Source organism: Oxyura jamaicensis (assembly GCF_011077185.1).
Source record: "Oxyura jamaicensis isolate SHBP4307 breed ruddy duck chromosome 1 unlocalized genomic scaffold, BPBGC_Ojam_1.0 oxy1_random_OJ87281, whole genome shotgun sequence".
Taxonomy (NCBI): domain Eukaryota; kingdom Metazoa; phylum Chordata; class Aves; order Anseriformes; family Anatidae; genus Oxyura; species Oxyura jamaicensis.
In genome coordinates this window covers 1,468-22,196 of record NW_023303106.1, presented here as the reverse complement: position 1 = coordinate 22,196, position 20,729 = coordinate 1,468, and the positions used below count along the sequence as shown (strand labels likewise).

Genomic DNA, 20,729 nt, shown 5'->3' with positions numbered 1-20,729 from the left:
TTTAGGTCAGCTGCCCTGGTGATGTTTCTTTCTCACTGGTTTGCCCACCCCCCAGGAGAAAGTCCTGATGCTGTGCCAGCACTTCTCAGCAGCAGACACAACACTGGTGTGTTACCACTGCAGTTCTAGTTGTAGTGCAGAGCGCAGCACTGTATGGGCTGCTGCAGGGAAAGTTAACATCCCAGCCAGACCCAGTACAGCATGGAGATTCTCCTTAGTCCTCCATTTTGTTTTAATGTATTTATAAAAACATTTTCTGTTATCTTGAACAGTAATAGCCAGATTGAGCTCCAGATGAGCTTTGGCCTTTCTAATTTTGTCCCTACGCATCCTTACAACATCCTTATAATCCTTCTGAGTGGCCTGTCCTCTTTTCCAAAGATCATAAACCCTCTTTTTTTTTCCTAAGCTCTAGTCACAATTCTCTGTTCAGCCAGGCCAGTCTTCTTCCATGCTGGCTTGTCTTTGGGCACATGGGGACAGACTGCTCCTGAGCCATTAAGATTTCCTTCTTGAGGAGTGCCCAGCCTTCCTGGACTCCTCTGTCCTTCAGGACTGCCTCCCAAGGGACTCTGCCAACCAGAGTCCTGAACAGCTCAAAGTCTGCCCTCCAGAAGTCCAAGACAGCAGTTTTACTGGTCCCCCTCCTGACTTTGCCAAGAATAGAGAACTCTACCATTTTGTGGTCACTCTGCCCAAGACAGCTCCCAACCACCACATCTCCCAGCAGTCCTTCTTTGTTTGTGAACAGAAGGTCCAGTGGGGCACCTCCCCTGGTAGGCTCACTAACCAGCTGCATCAGGAAACTATCTGCCACGCCCTCCAGAAACCTCCTAGACTGCTTTCTCTGGGCTGTATTGCATCTCCAGGGAAGTTGAAGTCCCCCACAAGGACAAGAGCTGACAATTTTGCAACTTTTGCCAGCTGCCTCTAGAATTCCTCATCCATCTCCTCATCCTGGTTTGGTGGTCTATAACAGACCCCCACCAGGACACTTGCCATGTTGGCCTTCCCACTGATCCTAACCCATAGGGACTCAACCATATAATTTCCAGTCTCAGTCTCAAGTTCCACAACATCGAAACACTCTAAGAGAGCCACACCACCACCCCTTCTGTGCTGCCTGTCCCTTCTGAAGAGCCTATAGCCAGTCATTGCAGCACTCCAGTCATGGGAGTGGTCCCACCACGTTTCATTAGTGTAGATTTTAATAGTACTCTGCTGCTAAATAAGTATATTTATTATCCTAGTTCCTTTGGTATCTAAAGATATGTTTTTTAGCCCCCTCCCATTACTTATTTTCCAGGTACCTAATTACATATTAATGTAGATATTCTACAAGGCAGGAAAATGGTAGTGTTCACAGATTTTGACTGGGAAACTGAGAAACTAAATGACCTGTTCATCGTCACATGCAGTCCCTCAGAGAAGTCCAGATCTTTCCAGTGAATAGTAAGGGATTTACCGCTGCTAATAAACAGAAGAAGAGAAGTCTCTCGGAAGCACCGCTAAACAATTTTTGTTCAGATGACCAGATTTATGGCAAGTAAAATCCCTAAATTTTGGTGCACATATCGGAGAGAAGACAGTACTCCTTGCAAAGAGATTAGGACTGGTCACTGAAAGTAGACAGACAGATAAAAAGAGCTTTCTTAGACCTCATACAATGTACTTTTGCTTAAGTAATTTTCACATGTTCGCTTATATATAAATTAAATGGTCACATTCCAAAGAAGTTGTAACTTACTGCTGAGGATTGCAAAGATTTTTGCTTGAAAGCCATTAACAATGGTACTAGGAAATACTGCCCTGTGTAGCATTTTTGCTACTTGTTCCACATGAATGAAAACAGACCAACAGAGATGAGTCTAAAGAGCAAAAGCAGCATGCTGGATGATCTGGTTCTGCCCATTATGCTGCACGTTTGTGTGGAGTAAGAAAACCTGCCCCCACAATACACTCCAACCCTGTGCAATTGCTTAATCCATTGTCCATTCTCTGCCCGACATAAATAAATAAAATCAGTCAACTTTGTTACTTACCAAATCTTCCCATCATTATCCTGCAAGTCAGAGTATTCAAAGTTAGTTCATGAATAATCACTTTGAAAAGACAAGACCATGGGCTTAATGGGCCTTTTCCTGCAAGACGGCGGAGGGCTAACCACTCCTCCCATATCAGGAGGCTGAGCATGTTGCAGACCAGACTCAATGTGCTGCAGGAATGTCCTCAGCAGATCACCAGTGATGTCAGGGAGATGCATTTTAAAGGAACAGAAATGCATACTTATGTTTTATACAGAATTGTGATTTTTTTATGTTTAACTATTTTTATGAGGAAGAGTGAACGAATACATATATTTCTGTGGACAGTTTCCACATACAGGATCAGCAGAAACCACACTAGCTAAACCACACAGCTCAGAAAGAGCAAGACTACCTATCTCACTTTAATCTGTTTTATCTGAAGAAATAAAACGTCTATTGTATATTAATATAATGTAAATAATACTGCCACATATGAATTATATACACAGTCCAGTGATATCACCAGGCATATGCAGATGTTTATCAGCTAGGAATCAGGCCCCAGTTTGCACAGAGGAATTTTAAAAGTATTCAATGAATGCTGCTTTCTGCTGATGACTGCATTTTCTGTACCTATGCAGGTATGCAACACATTAAACAGTAACCTCCTTTTCTATAATATTAAGTAACACATTCATAATAAAACACATGCATAAACACACAGGAATATATGTAAACATCTTTCTTGCTAAGAAATGTCCAAGCCCCGCTTCACAGATCACATCTCTCAAACCACATCAGGAGAAGAGGATGAGCAAACTATACTGTTAAGAGCATAGGAGAGAAGGGAAGAATTTTGGCCCACAATACAGAGGCAGAACTTAGATCCTACAAAAAACACTATGGAACTTTAATGTCCACACATAGATATTATGATCTCATTTTTGAATGTTTCCATCTGAAAGAACTTCTCCACTGAGCAAGCCACACGGTACTTCATTAATCTTCAAAGTCAGAAAACTGAGCCAACTCTACAGGGAGTCAATACACTGATACACTGAAGGAGGGCTCATGTAAGCCTCTGTGAGATAAGTTGCCTTCAGGCCACATGAAGGGGAGTCTCAGCTTTGCAGCCAAAGTGTATGTCTTGCCTTTTCATTATAAAAAGAATTGTAAAAATATAAAGCAAAGTAAACCCATTGCAAAATCTGGAGAGTGAAGAGTTTTGTTTATTTATTTTTGTTGAACTCTAGTCCTCAGGTACTACATGAAAATAGCAATCTCATCTCTCCTTATAACTTCATTAGAGTATCATTTCAGTTTTGAGAGTTATTGCCTTTTGTCAAACTCATCTGTCCTCAAATTATCTACAACAGCCCTTTATTTAAGAGAGGCAACAGCACCAGGCAGAAATGAGTTACAAATGGTGACCTGCAGAAAGCAGGAAAAAAGGCCCACAAGGATCACTGTCAATGAAACATCCAGTTAAAAGCTTTTGTGACACAAGAACATCAAGAAGATACTTCTGTCCTTTGGAACGTATTTCTAGTGACAAAGTTATTTTTATATGGTTATTTATAATGTGTTGCTTCTTAGCAACACATTAAGGGATTTTGTTAATTTAGCAGGAGCAGGGGGAGATGATGCAGATTATGCCTCCATTTTGTTTTTGTAAGGAAATTCACAACATGCACCACAGAAACACGCTTTGAAACGACAGCATTTTGTGCTTACTCTGTCGTAGTCGTCAGCTCCTCTGTAACATGAGTTGTCTGAAGAAGGCCTTCGCGTTTCTGGAAATGATGATGGAGTTAGAAACAGAGACTGCATTAGTACAGGAGAAGATGAACTGCATTCATCATCTTTCAGAATTCTGGGGGAGAAAACTGAGTAAAATATGTTTGCTAAGATTAAGTTTTGTAGGGACAGAGGTGAAACAGCTGACATGGGAGGGTTCACTCCTACAACAGTGGTATTTATCAGGCTGACAGCCAAATGAGTATTTGGGAAATGTGTATATATTTGCAGCCAATAAACTCATTAACAATTCTCCTTTCTGAGACCAGAGGCAACATCATGCCTGGAACACAAATTAGAGAGAGTATGTCAGCCCCATCTTGAAGTCCCCAAGGATACTTGTTTGTGTCAATGTCAACCAAGAATTTGACACAACCAGCAGCCTGGCTCTCAGGAGAGGTCTGGGGCTGAAGTAACTGCTGCCCCCATGTCAGGGCCTTGATGTGCTGGCAAAGCTCTCAGTGCACTAAGGGGGCTCTCCTAGAGCAGGCATGCTACTGAGGCCACCAGTCACACTCCTGTCAGGAGCCATCATGGAAACACAAGGAACACAAAAAGACTGACCGGACAAGTGATTTTACGATAGATAGCATTCCCCTGTTACTGGATTTTGTTTCCTTGGGATAGCTTTCTGCATGAGCAAAAATTCTACAACCCAACAGAGTTAGCATGTGGTGAGACCCAGTTTCAAAGCAGCTTCCTCCATGGTAAGACACAGCCCCCTGATACGAGGGAACTCAAATGGTTTTGAGTCTCTCCGGAGTTTTGGACACATAGAATCATAGAATCATAGAATATCCTGAGTTGGAAGGGACCCTTAAGGATCATCAAGTCCAACTCTTGACACCGCACAGGTCTACCCAAAAGTTCAGACCATGTGACTAAGTGCACAGTCCAATCTCTTCTTAAATTCAGACAGGCTCGGTGCAGTGACCACTTCCCTGGGGAGCCTGTTCCAGTGTGCAACCACCCTCTCTGTGAAGAACCCCCTCCTGACGTCCAGCCTAAATTTCCCCTGCCTCAGCTTAACCCCGTTCCCGCGGGTCCTGTCACTGGTGTTAATGGAGAAAAGGTCTCCTGCCTCTTGACAACCCCTTACGAGGAAGTTGTAGACTGCGATGAGGTCTCCCCTCAGCCTCCTCTTCTCCAGGCTGAACAGGCCCAGTGACCTCAGCCGTTCCTCGTACGTCTTCCCCTCCAGGCCTTTCACCATCTTCGTAGCCCTCCTCTGGACACTCTCCAACAGTTTCATGTCCTTTTTATACTGTGGTGCCCAGAACTGCACACAGTACTCGAGGTGAGGCCGCACCAGCGCAGAGTAGAGCGGGACAATCACCTCCCTTGACCTACTAGCGATGCCGTTCTTGATGCACCCCAGGATACGATTGGCCCTCCTGGCTGCCAGGGCACACTGCTGGCTCATATTCAACTTGCTGTCTACCACGACCCCCAGATCCCTCTCTTCTAGGCTGCTCTCCAGCGTCTCATCGCCCAGTCTGTACATGCAGCCAGGGTTTCCCCGTCCCAGGTGCAGGACCCGGCACTTGCTCTTATTGAACTTCATGCGGTTGGTGATCGCCCAGCTCTCCAACCTGTCCAGATCCCTCTGCAAGGCCTTTACGCCCTCATTTGAGTCCACAACTCCTCCAAGTTTGGTGTCATCAGCAAACTTGCTCAAAATACCCTCTATTCCTACATCCAGATCATTTATAAAAATATTGAAAAGTACCGGCCCTAAAATGGAGCCTTGAGGGACCCCACTGGTGACCGCCCGCCAGCCTGACGCAGCTCCATTTACCATAACCCTTTGGGCCCTGCCCGTTAGCCAATTGCTCACCCATCGTATGATGTTTTTATTTAGCTGTATGGTGGACATTTTGTCCAGTAGGATCCTATGGGAAACCGTGTCAAAAGCCTTGCTGAAGTCCAAAAAAATCACATCAGCTGGTTTCCCTTGGTCCACCATACGGGTGATCTTATCATAAAAGGAAATCAGGTTAGTTAGGCAGGACCTACCCTTCACAAACCCATGCTGGCTGGGACCAATGACTGCTTTGTCCCCCAGGTGCGCCTCAATAAGTCCGAGAACCAACTTCTCCATGATTTTACCAGGCACTGACGTGAGACTGACAGGCCTGTAATTGCTAGGGTCTTCTTTCTGACCCTTCTTGAAAATTGGCACAACATTTGCCAGCTTCCAGTCTACTGGGACCTCTCCAAATTCCCAGGATCGTTGAAAAATAATTGATAGAGGTTCCGCGATGACATCCGCCAGCTCTTTCAGCACCCGGGGATGAATCCCATCCGGACCCATGGACTTGTAGGGATCCAGGTGGAGTAGCAAATCCCGCACACGTTCAGGGTCAGTTGGGAGTTTGTCATCCCCACCGTCCCGGTCCTCCAGCTCAGGGCACCCTGGGTCCCGAAGCCCATCATCGGCATTGAAGACAGAGGCAAAGAAGGCGTTAAGCGTCTCTGCTTTGCCTACGTCATCGTCTGTGAGGAGACCTTCCCTATCAAGGAGCGGCCCTATGTTTTCTTTAGTTCTCCTTTTTCCATTTACATATCTAAAAAAACCCTTTTTATTTTCTCTCACAGACACAGCCAGCTTCAACTCTAGCTGTGCTTTGGCCACTCGAACTTTCTCCCTACAAACACGAACAGCATCCCTGTATTCTTTCCATGACGCCTGGCCCTCCTTCCAGTAGCGAAACACTCTCTGTTTCCGCCTAATCTCCATTAGAATGTTCCTGGTCAGCCACGCCGGCTTCCTGCCCCGCCTGCCTGACTTGCGATATTTTGGAATTGCCTTATCTTGTGCTTCTAGGAGGCATCGCTTAAAGAGTGACCAGCACTGGTGGACATCGAGGCCTTCAAGAGCAGTTTCCCAGGGGACCTTACTGACTAGTTCCCTGAGCAGCCTGAAGTCCGCTTTCCCCATATCTAGGGATGAGGTTTTGGTGGCGCTTTTCCTTCTGTCACCATAAATGTTGAACTCAACCACTTCATGGTCGCTATGACCGAGGCGGCCACCAATCACCACATCTCCCACCAGACCCTCTCTGTTTTCTAGCAACAGGTCTAGGAGGGCACCTTTCCTAGTTGGCTCCGTTAGCACCTGTACCAAGAAGTTATCATCTAGGTGCTTCATGAACCTCCTGGACTTGCTCGTGTCAGCTGTGTGGCACTCCCAGTTAACGTCCGGCAAGTTGAAGTCCCCCATAAGGACAAGGGGAGTTAATCTCGAGGCCTCTCTTAGTTCTGTAAAGAATAATTTATCGGCGCTATCATCCTGGCCAGGCGGTCTGTAATAGACTCCCACAACTACATCCCCTTTATTCGTTCGTCCCTTGATCCTTACCCAGAGGCTCTCAACTTTGCCATCGCCAACCTGAAGTTCCACACAGTCCAGCCCCTGCTTCACATACATCGCCACCCCACCACCTCGCCTACCCTGCCTGTCCCTCCTGAAGAGCCTGTAACCATCTATCGCAACACCCCAGTCACAGGACTCATCCCACCAGGTTTCGCTTATGCCAATGATGTCGTAGTTGCGGGACTGGGCCAGGACTTCTAGCTCATCTATTTTATTCCTCATACTGCGTGCGTTTGTGTAAAAGCACTTCAGGTGCGTCTCCTTACACTCAGCACCTTGCGGATCTGACCAAAGGACCCCACTGGCACACAGCCCCTCTGATTCTAGCGTACCATCCCTTAGGTCTTCACCGGCTCGCCTGGTTTTAGCCCCTTCCCCCTTCGACTCTAGTTTAAAGCCCTATCTATCAGCCCTGCCAACTCCTGACCTAAGATCCTTACCCCTCTCCGAGAGAGGCGCATCCCATCCGGTGCCATCAGGCCCAGTGTAGCATAGACCTTCCCATGATCAAAGAAACCAAAGTTCTGCCGGTCACACCAGTCTCGAAGCCACGAGTTTATGTGAACAGTACGTCTTTCAGCTTCGATCCCCCCTATCGGAAGGACAGAGGCAAACACCACCTGCGCCCCTGATCCTCTAAGTAGTCGCCCCAAATCCCTAAAGTCTCTTTTGATCGCCTTCAGACTTCTCGTTGCTACTTCATCGCTACCAGCCTGAAAGACCAGTAGCGGGTAGTAGTCAGTGGGCCGTACCAGGCGCTTGACTTTCGTGGCAAAGTCTCTCACCCGAGCCCCAGGGAGGCAACAGACTTCTCTGCGGGTTGGGTCCGGTCAGCATATCGGTCCCTCTGTCCCTTTCAGGAGGGAGCCCCCCATAACAATAGCCCTTCTTTCTTTTTTGAAGGATGATGTGGCAATGCGACATGTAGGTCGCATTGTCTTAGGCGCCCCCTCCAACTGGGACGGGTGTTTGTCTACTTTGTCATTTAGATTGTCTTGCTCTAGTCCTTCATATCGATTATTTAAGGGTAGATGAGAAGGTGAGGTGGGCAGAGAGAGGGCTCACCTACCACCCCGAATAGGCACCTGCCTCCATTCCCCCCCCTTGATCTAGGTCTCCTCCCGCTGCCTGGCTGGAGGAGCGAACCTCCGTCTTCTGCATAACAGGAGACGCCTGTGCCGTGGCAGTCTCGTGAGCCTGCCTCAGAGAGGGTAGAGCGCACCTCCACCAGTCAATTTCCCTCTCTGATTCCCTGATGCTCCTGAGCCTGTTCACCTCCTCCCGGAGCTCCGCTACCTGGCTGAGCAGTTCTTCAACCTGGGCACACCTCCCACAGGCATACCCACCACTGCTGTCAGAGACCGACAGAAGGCTGGGGCACACTCTGCAGCCTAGGACCTGGACGGCTGCGTGTTTCCCCGAGCCCTCCGTCTGAGTAGCCACACTGGTGACCGTGGCTGGAGATGCCTCACGAGATGCGGAGGCCACGGTTTTCTGCCTGGTCGATACCATGGTCAGGTTCTACGCAAGCAGGTTACAAGCACCGAAGGGAGAGGCAGCTGCAAAAGAGCGACGATGAGCCCCCCGCGCGCCCTGCCCGCGCAAACTGCCACGCCCTTCGACGTGCCACGCCCTGTTTGCCCGTCCTGGTCGCCGCGCTCCTGGTCGCTCGCGCTCCCTAGGGGCAGCTTTTAAACAGCCTGGGAGGGGGCGCTGCTGGCTCCGCCCTCGCCTCGTCAGCCTCCCTCGCGAGGACAGGCGGGTCCCGGCGGCTCCCCCGAGTGGCCTCGATGCCGGACAAAAAGCCCTGCCCGCCTCGGTCCCCTGCTCCGCTGCAGAACACGTCTGCCCCGGAGCCGATCGCCTCAGCAAATATGGTACATATCTCTTGGAGGCTGGAAGTGTTTTTACCTATTTCACAAAACCTTCTCAGCACCTCTTTCCACTGAGTCTGTAGGACCCTTTTAAAATTATGGGACACAGCTTTATGTCTGAAAGGCGGAATTCCTTCCCTGCCTTCTTTATGCTGAAAAAGCTGACAACAAGAACTCAAATGTCAGCAGGCATCTAAGAACTGTATCCTGTCAGAATAACTGACAACACAGTTAATAAAGAAAGCTGCTAGCTCTGGTAAGCAGGGAAATGACCACCCCCAGGCACAAGCCCTTTATACATATGCCATCTCAATAATTTTCACCAGCTGAACCCCAAACAAGAACTTATTACGGAGTACAGCTTTGAAGAGAAGCACATCCTTCCCCACAAGCAATCTAAGACATACAAACTGAAATTAAAACAAACAAACAAACAAAAAACAGTAACAAGAATTCCTTCCCTTCCACTCCCTATTCAACAGAATAAGGCGGTGCTGCTTTCTCAAGCCACTCAGGGAGCCTGGCTGAAAGCAGGGTGGGAGCCACTGTCTCCCACTGCTGTGCTGTGGCAGCTTCCCACTTGAACCAGGCCTTGTGCTGAATCCAGCCCGCTGGCCATGTCTTCTCATTGCCTTACTCTCATATCACAAATACACCTAACTGCTCCCCTGCAGGAGCCAGGGGGACAGCGCCAGAAAGTTTGGTAAAACAAGCTAGGATGACAGCATGGATGGGAAAATGAGGAAGTGTCTGACAGGACAATGCTTTCTTGCAAATGGAACAATGTTGTCTTTATTGCATCCCACCAAGTCTCTGCTGTACTTGCATCAGTTTCTGGACTTTCCAGTCACCCTGTACCTCAGGGAGAAGATGTTAAGCCCTGTGAACAAAAGCTCAGTGACTGGTGACCAGTGGGTAATGCCTCCAAGCAGCTGACAAGAAAGAGAAATGGACACCCACACTGATTCCCCAGTGGGTGGAAATGGCAGTGCTTCTATGCACCTCTCTCAGAGGCAGCTGAGCATGCTGCTCACATGAGCCTAGGTCCCGTGGCCTTGCAATCCAAAAACAAATGTCATCCTTTGATAAAAGTTGGATTCTTTGCATAAGCGCCACCAGACATATTTATTCTTCATGCCGCCTTGCGTCTGACCTTTCAGTCTGCAACTCAGACTACAAGGGAATTACTGCAAAAATACCTCAGATCTCCCAGCAGCACCAAGATGGGACATGCTGCAATTTTTTAAAATGGGGAAGAGGAAAGCTAAGTGCAGAAGAAAGCAATTACTGAGCCTTGCAAAAATAACCAACAAAGAGCCTTACAAACAATTTTTACACTTATTCCTGAGAACATTTTTGCTTTCCTGAATTATAGTATTCCTTCATCATACAAGTTCATGTTTCAGTTATCAGAAGGACAAGTCAGCTGGAAGAAAAATCACAGGATTTTCAGTTCTCACTGGAGCCACACACTGAAATCACAAAGTTTCAACCATTCCTGCCCTCACTGAGGAGGGCTAGAACAGGAAAATGCTCATTGATACCAGAATTAAAACATGTACTGTCTTAGATTCATAACTCAACACTTGAAGCAGCTGTCAACAGTATCTTAAGTAAAAGACTCACCTAAACCCTTGCTCTGCTAGGACACTTCAGATATAACTCGGACTTCTATTGCCATTCTCACACTTTCTATTTCACTCAACAACAACAGCCAACACCAAACAAACTAACAATAATTAAAAAATAATAATAATAAAAAAAAGCCAACAAATCTGGGGGTTGATTTCAAAACAGGTTTGAAAGTAACTTGGTTTCAGGAGCTTCACTCTTGAGAGGGGCTACCTCATGGTGCCCATTATAAAACAATGTGGTGTTTTTATGCTGGGTTAATCTTGTTACTGTTTTGGGTAATACAGTAGGTAAACTGATACATAGATAAAGGTTCTTCCTGCCAGGGAAAGTAAAATGGAAAGTCCTCTCCAAAACAATTGTGGATTTTCTAAACAAACTACACAGTGCAGGACCAAAAGAAGACAGTGTATTATTTGACAGATAAAGATCCAGCTACATATCTTTCTCATAACAGCAGCTGAGGAAAGTCTCAGTCTGTCACCTCAAGACTCAAAAGGGTAGAATTCAAGGGAAGGCAGAATCACTACCAGTCTGTGGAGATCTTGATAAATACTTCTCATGTAGCACGGTGCTATCATAATACTATTTCATTTTGTGGACCAGGTCACTAAAAATTAGAGAAGAGAAAGCCCACACTTCTGCAAGCTAAAAAGGTGTTTGGCATTGCTCTTGGATGGGCTATGAAAACGTACACAGCTTCATTAAGCACTAACTTGCTAAGCCAGTATGACAGTTATTTTCACAGTGTAAACACAGCCCTTTTGGGCAAGAAGCACTTCGCACATCTGTACAACGTGCGAACAGCTCAGATAAACTGATAATGTTAATTCTAAGTGCCAAGGACACCCATTAAAGTGAGACTTATCTAGTTTTGAAAACTTCAGTATAAGTTTTGCACAATACTCCCATAAGTCTTGCACAATACTCCCATATCTTTCAAGGTTTTGTTGCTCCAGGGCCAATATTGCAAAGAAAACAAAAAAGTCTCTCTAAAAACTATTGATTGATCCCCTTAAATGCATATGCAGGCAAGAAGAGGCATCTACCCAAAACCTCTCTGAGCAGCCATCTTAAATTAATTGTGATCTAGTTTGACAGAATCCTAACAACGACTGGGATCTGTAAAAAGAGATCATTTAACAATTAAATTGATAATTATAATAATTATCTTCTTAATAATAGTATTCTTACTTGGATTGGGAATAATGCTAACCTCATTAACATTTTTCTATTTGTCAGTGTAACAAAGACTAAATAAAATCCATTTAAAGAGATTTGTGTTACTAAACCAGCATGCATTTTTAGACTAGATTATGAATGCTGAACTACAAAAATTCAATTTACCAAACTCTATGGCCAAAATAATTGCCTTCTGCAGGAACACTGCAGAAGGAACATGTTTCAGTGTATGCTGTGTTTTGCTTTCCACTTAAATAAACAAACTGAAGCCTAGCAATGTAACAAGTCTCCTAGTACACAGGCCCAAGTATGGTAAGCTCAGAACCAGCAGTTGCCATAACCATCCCCAGGACTCAAGGCTCTAGGTCCAAGGGCGAGAGTTTACAGCTCTCAAGCTTAAATTAACCCTCCTTGTAAATAACACGGGAGTTTCTTCCTTCCTTCCTTCCTTCCTTCCCCTAGCTCCTGTCAGCATTCATTTCATTCCATCTTCATCTCAGCCCTGTCTTATCTTCAGTCTCAGAGGGCCCAGGGAATAAAATTCTCTCTGTAGGTGTCCTCTCTATATCCCATATATATACATAACACTATATATAACAGGAAAGGATGTGAAAATACGTTCTCCACAGACTTGCCTACACTACAGAGATGGAGGATCCTGAAGCTGTGAAATAAGGATGAGGAAAGGGAAGCTTTCCCTCTTTACCTAAGTGTTTATTTTTTTATTTTTTATTTTTTCCCCCTCACACACTGCAGCTACAAAACACGCTTTACTGTACAGGGCAGAAGGAAATTTCAGGCATCAGGGTGACAGAAGACTGTCACCTTGTATTTGTATTTTCTCCTTACTTTTCTAAGGTAGTCAAGAAAATAAGAAAAATAAAAGTCTTCTATTTACATTCATGTTACTTTATAACTAATTCACCTTTCCTAAAATGAGAGAACTACAGGAGCTTGAAAGCAGCTTAAAATCCTCTATTAAAGAGAATGCATAACATTTACTGTGAGCTAGGGAATATCTGTCAATTACCAACTTACATCATACATTGTACCTCTAGAGCATTCAGGCATGCAGCCTGGAAAATGCCATTATTTAAACTTAAAGCAAAATGGGGCTTGCCTAACCAACTACAATGCAATTGCATCTTGTAAGAGGATCTACATTTGCAAAATAGAGTCCAATATTACTTTATCTTCTTGATTTGTTAAAGGAATCCTACTACAGCTTGACAGCTCTAACAGCAACTGGCACATACAGAAGGCATTTCTACCGCCTTTTGCCAGAAGCTGAGCCTGCCTCGCAACAACAGTGCCGAGCACCACAGCAAACAGTCATGGCATGATCAGAAAGAGTAGCCAGCTGCAACAGATCTGTCTGGTGTTCCAACAGCTGCTCAGAAAAAATGGGTTCACATGCTGCAGATAGTACCACCCAGCTTCAGCTGGGATAGAAGGCAAGATAAAAAGCAATAGTAAGTATGCTCTGAAAGCAGAGTCTTTGTACACTGAAAGGAAATGGTCAACACCATGCAGGGAAAGGAAGAACTATAGCATTATCTAGGGCAGGAGGGAAGAAGTCAAGGTTCCTCAGGTCAGATCTATTCTCCATATTTAAGAAAAGCTAACAAAAACACAAGGCTGTGCAAAAAATGATGAAACTCTGTTACTATGCCAAGGAAAACAACACGTCTAAGTCTGAATAGTAAGTTACTGGGGAAAAACAACACCAGTAATAGGCTTCCCAGACTGAGGAGATTCTATGTGCTGAAAATCCTTTCTGTGTTACTTGTGTCAATGGTTTCTTTAAAAAAAAAAAAAAAAAAAAAAAAAAAAAAGGCAAAACCATTTTCTAAAGTGCCAGAAGTTACAGACACAACTATTTTATACAAAATCCCATTACATGATTTTGGCTTCATATTGCATTAGAAAATCACAATCATTTAGGTTGGAAAAGACCTTCAAAATCAAGTCCAACCGCCACCTAACACTACCAAGTCCATCTCTAAACCATTTCGCTAAGTACCACAATCACATTTCTTTTAAATACCACCAGGGATGGGGACTCCACCACTTCCCTGGGCAGCCTGTTCCAATGCCCTTTCCATGAAGAAATTCTTTCTGATATCCAGAATATACCTGCCCTGGCACAACCTGAGGCCACTTCCTCATGTCCTAAAAAGGAGGTCCTAAGCATATGAGAGATATGATGTTCTTGGAATCACAATTAAGTACACAAAATGCATCCCCAGGACTGGGACTCACTGAACAACTAGGACAATCATATTCTAAATAAGTCAGGAGCAGATAGGAGCAACCTGGTAGCATTAAATTAGAGTGATTGTTTTGATCAAATTTTCATATGACTTTATACTCACCCGTACAACTACCACTTGTACAGACACATGTTCAGGCAGTCGAGTGGGAGCGCGGAAATGCATTGCCAAAGCTACCAGAAGGTGAAGAATGGAAATCAGATTCTTGCCATGGATTGCTGCAGGGAACAAGGAAAAGGAAGCAAATAAAAGAATACTTATGTGTTATTTTAAACTAACACCTCTGGGAAAAAGGTAGAAGAAGTAAAAAAAACGTTTTTGGTGAAGACAATCTTCTTTTTTCCTTCCTCCTTTTCCTAAATTAATGAAGTTTACAAAATAATTTGACAGGTAGCAGAGCCTAGATTTAATTCCCTTCAAGCTACATAACAAATATAGGATTCCAGACACTTCAGCTCCCTCCCTAGTCAGTGAAATAAAACCAAGTGGACTCAATCACTTCCCTTCCATTGTACTGGAGAATACTGGAGAATTCTGCTTTTAGAAGATGTTCAAAGTGTTAACAAAAGATTACCTGGCTGTAAGAGATGAACATCACCCACAACCGAGGTGAACCAACTTCCCAAACTTAATTTTCACTTTTGGATCATAACAGGCCAAGCTGGAACACAGGGTACTTTCTGCTTAGCCTGTCAGAAAAAATATCCTTACACAGAATGTAGCATCTTTTGACTCCCACCGTGGTGGCCTGAAGGCTTAAATCACCCTCTTGTAATTGAATGGGTAAAAAAATTCTCATGTCTGTAGGATTCAAATTCAGGAAGCAAACAAAAAAAATTTCTAATGAAAGCACATGCCTAAAGGAACAGCACTTCAATTATCCCACGGCCATGTATGTCTGTCCTTAAACAAAGATCACAGAAGAAGGTACATGTTACAATCCAGAGGGTGTTTGTTAACACCCTCTATGCAAGTAATTAAAAAAAAAAACAACATAGTAAATCACAAAGAGTATGATCAAGCAATAGCTTGATCACACCCTCCTCTGCCTGTGAAGCTGAGACAGAAAGCATAGCTATGTGCTTACAGTCAACGTTCCACTTGATTGTCCAGCTGTGGGGTCGAAGTAAATCGTGGACAGCTTCCAGAACAGTCTGCAACTTTTGTTTCTGACCAATTTCAGATTGTGTCACTTCTGCTACATTCAGTTTACAGTCAGCCAATTTTTCTGTATTTGATGAAAGCAACAAAAGAGAAACAGGCAATATCAGATTAAATAAGGAGCTGGGTGGGAGTAACAACCACAGAGCAGTGGGGATCAGAGCTGCACTCTGATAGAATTTTTTCAGCAGAGTAATTTTCCAGTGAAAGCAAACCTTTCATCAAAGTGTGTCAGTTCCAATAAACCCTGTGACAGAAAACTGGTAAGGTCTGGCAGAACATGCTCACCAATCAGGTGTCAAAATATATAAAAATTTTCAGACAGGCAACAAGTTCATAACAATACTTACTGTGCCTCCTCTTTTCTTTCCCTGCTGAAAAACATGTTGCACAACATAGCCTTCTTTACACAAGGAATTTCCACTAGTTCAATGGATTTTTCTAATATTTGAAGTCAATTTAGGACAAAAAAAGAAAAAAAAAAAAGGAAATGCTTGGGTGGACATTTACTCAGCTTAGTGAGATCTATTTCAGGTTAGCTGAAGGTCTAAAGGAAGCTAAAGGAAAGTGTACCTCTTCAACTCATCAAGAGTCAGAGATTTATAGTGACTTACTGGAACCGATTTAGAAAAATACGCTGGTACAATATGGTAATGTCATGACATTGTCACATCATAGTTGATTAATTCCACAAGTGAACTAAAGAAGCAAATTTTGTAAAAGGCCATTACTACAATTTGAACTTTGTTTCTATAATATAATTATTTGTTGCCAAAATCATAGACAAGCCAATTCTTCTTTTCCTCTCCACTGTGGCCCTCATGCCAAAGACATAGGAGCTGAATGTCCCTCTCACAAAAGAAAGAAAGCTGAGGAAGGTTCTGAGAGTTCTCCAGCTGCCAGAGCAATGGAGACCACTCATCTCTTTTCTCCTTCCAATCTAGAGAGTCAAACTCACTGTGCTGCTGGGACTAGGAAATCAGGACTATATATTAATATATACTATATATATAATATATATTCAATATATTCCAACTATGTATTCGAATATTTAATACAAAAAAAGAAAATAACATACTTAATCAAAGCAGTTTTCACAAAATGGGATGGGCTTCAGAAACATTCCTAAGTTGTCAAAACATATTATTCCAATAATTAAAATATCTCTGGTCTCAAGTTCAAGAGTGTGTGTCTTCTGAGCATTTTTCATAGCTGTGTATGTTTTAAAATGACAGAAAAACAGAAGCATTTTAATAACCCAAACAGAAGAGATTTGTAAGTTATCAATTCATGAGTACTTTCAACATTTTGACTGTTTCTATCAATCTACATTAAGAAATTTTTATCATTATCTAAATAATCTTAATGGGAAAAAAAAAATCTTTAGCCAAGATGTCTTTGACCTTTCTTAAGCTGACTGCCAAAACACCTAAGTATTATTTTAAACAATCTTGGATATATATTTTTTTAAATAATCTGTCCTAGAAGATTCATTTGTGGTCATGTGTTATTGTTCCTATCTATTCTCAGCCCACGTGAACTTCCAAATTTATTTCTCTTTACCCTGACGCCATGTGCACCAAGCCACTCCAGCCTCTCTTGGTAGCACAACTTGTACCTTGATAAAATTAACTAAGCAAGCAGCCCCACGATCTAACAGACACTTGCAAATCTCTTACTCTAAATAGCTTCAGAGTAAGCCCACTAACAAGCTGTTGTCTTTCATCTGCCCATCAAGACACATCTTCTTGAAACATCTCTCACATACAAGAAGTAGTAACTATTACTTGAGGGTTAATGATCTTAGGTTGTCAGCCCTTCATGTAGGTAGAAGGACTTGTTACAAAACAGTGCAACAGTTACAAAAGGTGACTTAATTGTGAGGCCTCAAGCACCAGGAGCACCACTAGCATGCTTTGCTGCTCCTTGCATCACTCAGAGAGCATGAAGATAGATAAATTCAGGAATATAAGTCTTGCTGAAGAAATCAAGGTACTACTGAAAAAATCATGTTGAGACAACACAAGACGGGCTGAGTTGTGATGGCTTCAGGCTAGGGGAGAAGTATTTGGTCTCCTGTCAGATGCCCAACAGTAAGGAAATATGGAAAAGTCAGTCCAACCAAAAGTCTCAGGCCTGCAAGATGTACATGATCACCTCTCCTCCTATAAGATAAGCTAAGTCCAACTGTATGGCCATGTATGTACAGACATCTAAGCTCTTTCTACACATATGCAAGTCAGAGGGTGGAAACCAAGGCCTCCACAAACATGTTCCCAACAGCAAATGGCTATTATGAAATAAATTACCACCTGCCCAAACACATGCATGTAAGCACAGGAAGTACAATTTTGCCCTCTTCTTATCCTCTAATGTCAGACTGATATCACACACCAGTGACTATCTTCACCACTGAGACCAATTTGCAAATCCATTTGCAATACTTCTCCCTGCATCCCAGAAAGGACTCAGAGCAATGCTAGCTCACCTCAATTATTTCAAAGAGCTTCCAGAGAAGCAGCAGTAAGAAGATGCACACCTGTGGTGATTTTACTCAGGTGGGCAGCCGAGCTTCACCCACCACAGCTGTTCCCCTCTACAAAGGGATGGGGAGAAAATACGATGCAAAGGGCTCAAGGGTTGAGATAATGACAGAGAAATCACTTAACAAATATCATCATGGGCAAAACGGACTCAGCATAGGGAAATCAATAAAATTTATTGTCTATTACTAACAAGCTAGAGAAGTGAGAAACAAAGAAAAACTAGAACACCTTCCCCCCATTCACCCTCTTCTACTTCTGCCCCCCAAAGTGGCACAGGGGAATGGGGGCTGCAGTCAGTCCCAGACACTTCATCTCTGCCACTCCTTCAAGGTCACTCTCTGCCCCTACTCCATGTGGGGTCCCCCCCATGGGATGCCATCCTTCCCGAACTGGTCCTGCATGGGCTGCCCACAAGCAGCAGCTCTTCAAGAACTGCTCCCACATAGGTCTGTACCTCAGGCATTAGGAGCATAGTGCTCCAACTTGGGTCCCCCATGGGCAGCAGCTACCCCCAGACCCCCTCCTCCTTTGTGGGTTCCTCTCCATGGGCTGCAGCTCCGGCCCGGGGCCTGGTCCTGCAGGGGCAGTCCATGGGCCACAGTCTCCTTCAGTGCATATCCACCTGCTCCACTGGGGGCTCCTTCACAGGCTGCATCATGGAGATCTGCTGGGACCCAAGGGCTGCAGGGGGATAGCCTGTTCTACCAGGGACCTCTCCACAGGTGGTAGGGGAACTTCTGTTGCGTGCCTGAGGCACCTCCTGCACTCACCTTGGGGGCTGCAGGGCTGGTTCTCACTCCTTGTTCTCCCAGTTACTGCTGCGTAGCAGTTTTGTTTTGTTTTGTTTGTTTGTTTGTTTCCCTTCTTTTTTAAATCTGCTGTCACAGAGGCACAAACAACATTACATATTGGCTCAGCTCTGGGCAGCAGTGGGTCCTTATTGAGCTGGCTGAAACTGGCACTTATCTTAACATAGGGCAGCTGCTGGATTCTTCTCACAGAAGCCATCCCTGCAGTCCTCCTGCTACCAAAACCTTGTCACATAAACCCACAACACCTTGGTATTAAGACTGGCAAGGTTATTCACTGAAAGTTAAGTAACAATTTAAGACTTCAGTTCCTTTTTCTGAATGCCTTTACAGAACTACAGAATATTTCTCTTACAGAGTACCAGAGCAATGTTCAACTGGAAATTCTCTGTAAGAGACACAAACCACCAGATGCTATCCCAGACCTGGAATTAATTTGCATTCACACAAATACTCCTCAGCTAAACTAACAATACTCCACCTCACCACACTATGGCTGGAAGGTCCCAGTTACAGTCTAACCCAAAAGTATTAGAAGTACTGTCACTTTATTCCTCAAGCTACTTTTAATTGCACACAAATCGTTAACCAATTGTAAAAGCTTATGTTCACCAAAACACTGCAAACCTTATTAAAGGAGCGTATGCAGAAAATTCAGTAAGAAGCATCAGTTAGCACCAATGGAATTAGCAACACTAAGTCCTCTTGCCCCACTCTGACACATATATCCATAACCCAGCCCACTCTTGAAAACATGTCATAGGCAGACAGCTCTCAGCTTACTTAGCTGTTTCCAAGAAACTGTATGGATCTACATTGGCACTTGAAGCTTCAAGTCTCTTTGTTTGCTAAATATACCCCGATAAATCAATGCAACTTCATTAAAGTTCTTCTCCATTGTGCTTCTTGCATAAGCACAGATACCGACTGCAGAGATGTAAGGGGGTTGCAAAATCACAGTTGCTTAACTGAGTATATCCCCTCATGTATTATTTGCATAGAAGAGCACATTTTAAGTATGTGTCTGGTGTCATGCATTCTCTTTTTTCCTTTTTTTTTTTTTTTTTTTTTTTTTTTTCTCCCTTAAAAGTAATTCAGTTATGGCCTCAAGAATAGCTGTCAGTCCGAAAAGCATTCAGGATCAAACTGTGCAGAAAAAAATTTGGACCACATGTCTCCTGCTTGGTCTCCCACTGTAAACAAAAATTTCTTCACCTTTTTTCTGCCACATTTCAGCTCTCTGGATTATTCTTAGTCCACAAATCAGCTACCTGAGAATCATCCCAATTTCCACCCCTTTCAGCAGACTGCCTGAGAAGAATAGATGGAGAAGCTGACACTGTAGCTATCACCGAAACAAACTGTATCACTGGTGAGATGCTAAGTTGCTGCACAGACTCCCTGCTGTCTGCAGCTTTGGAAGGGATCAATTTTGGACTCCCTCCAGTCTTTGGGGCCACCTTCTCTTGGGTGAACTCACCTAGCAGCTTCTGCAGCACCTGCCCATCATAAAGGTCCTCTTCAAGCTGTTTGACAATGATTCTCTCCTCCACCAGCACATCATTAATCCAGTCAATTAGAACCTGGAAGTACAGAAAGAGGAGGCAAATGTGTAAAAAAATACTGAAGTACATTCCTCTGAGCAGTGATCAGGAATATAAATATATTCCATGCAACAATCAGGAATAGTAAACGGAAAGAGTAACCATATTTATGTATTTCCAAGTTACAGACAAAAAAAAAAAAAAAAAAGATATTTTTGCTTTTTCTGTTTTTAATTCAGGTCTGGCAACATGGCAACTGCAGTGCCCTCTATTTTTCCTTTTTAAAACGTCTCTTCATTCCACCAATGCTAAAGCAAGTAGCAACTAGCAGCTCTACAGCAATCACCTTTGCTCGTATCTAACAAACATGCTCTCCAGGTCCAAAAACTCCTGCCATCTGTTTTACACAATCAGCAGACCTGCCAGTAGAGAACTAGAGTCCCATGAACCCGAAGGCTCCCAGCACTCCCACTGTCATCTCTATCCTGAACAGACATGAGTAGTAGAC

At 44.0% G+C, this 20,729-nt stretch overlaps 1 protein-coding gene across 1 annotated transcript; it reads right to left on the bottom strand.

The window, feature by feature from the left end:
* Positions 1-1,998: 1,998 nt before the first annotated feature.
* LOC118156861 (beta-parvin-like) lies at positions 1,999-20,311 on the bottom strand. The gene is made up of 5 exons (XM_035311089.1): positions 20,158-20,311; positions 15,249-15,389; positions 14,264-14,379; positions 3,762-3,820; positions 1,999-2,062 (listed from the first exon to the last, which is right to left on the bottom strand). The coding sequence occupies exons 1-5, from the start codon at positions 20,309-20,311 to the stop codon at positions 2,035-2,037; spliced, it is 498 nt and encodes a 165-aa protein (XP_035166980.1). The 3' UTR covers positions 1,999-2,034.
* Between the last annotated feature and the right edge of the window lie 418 nt (positions 20,312-20,729).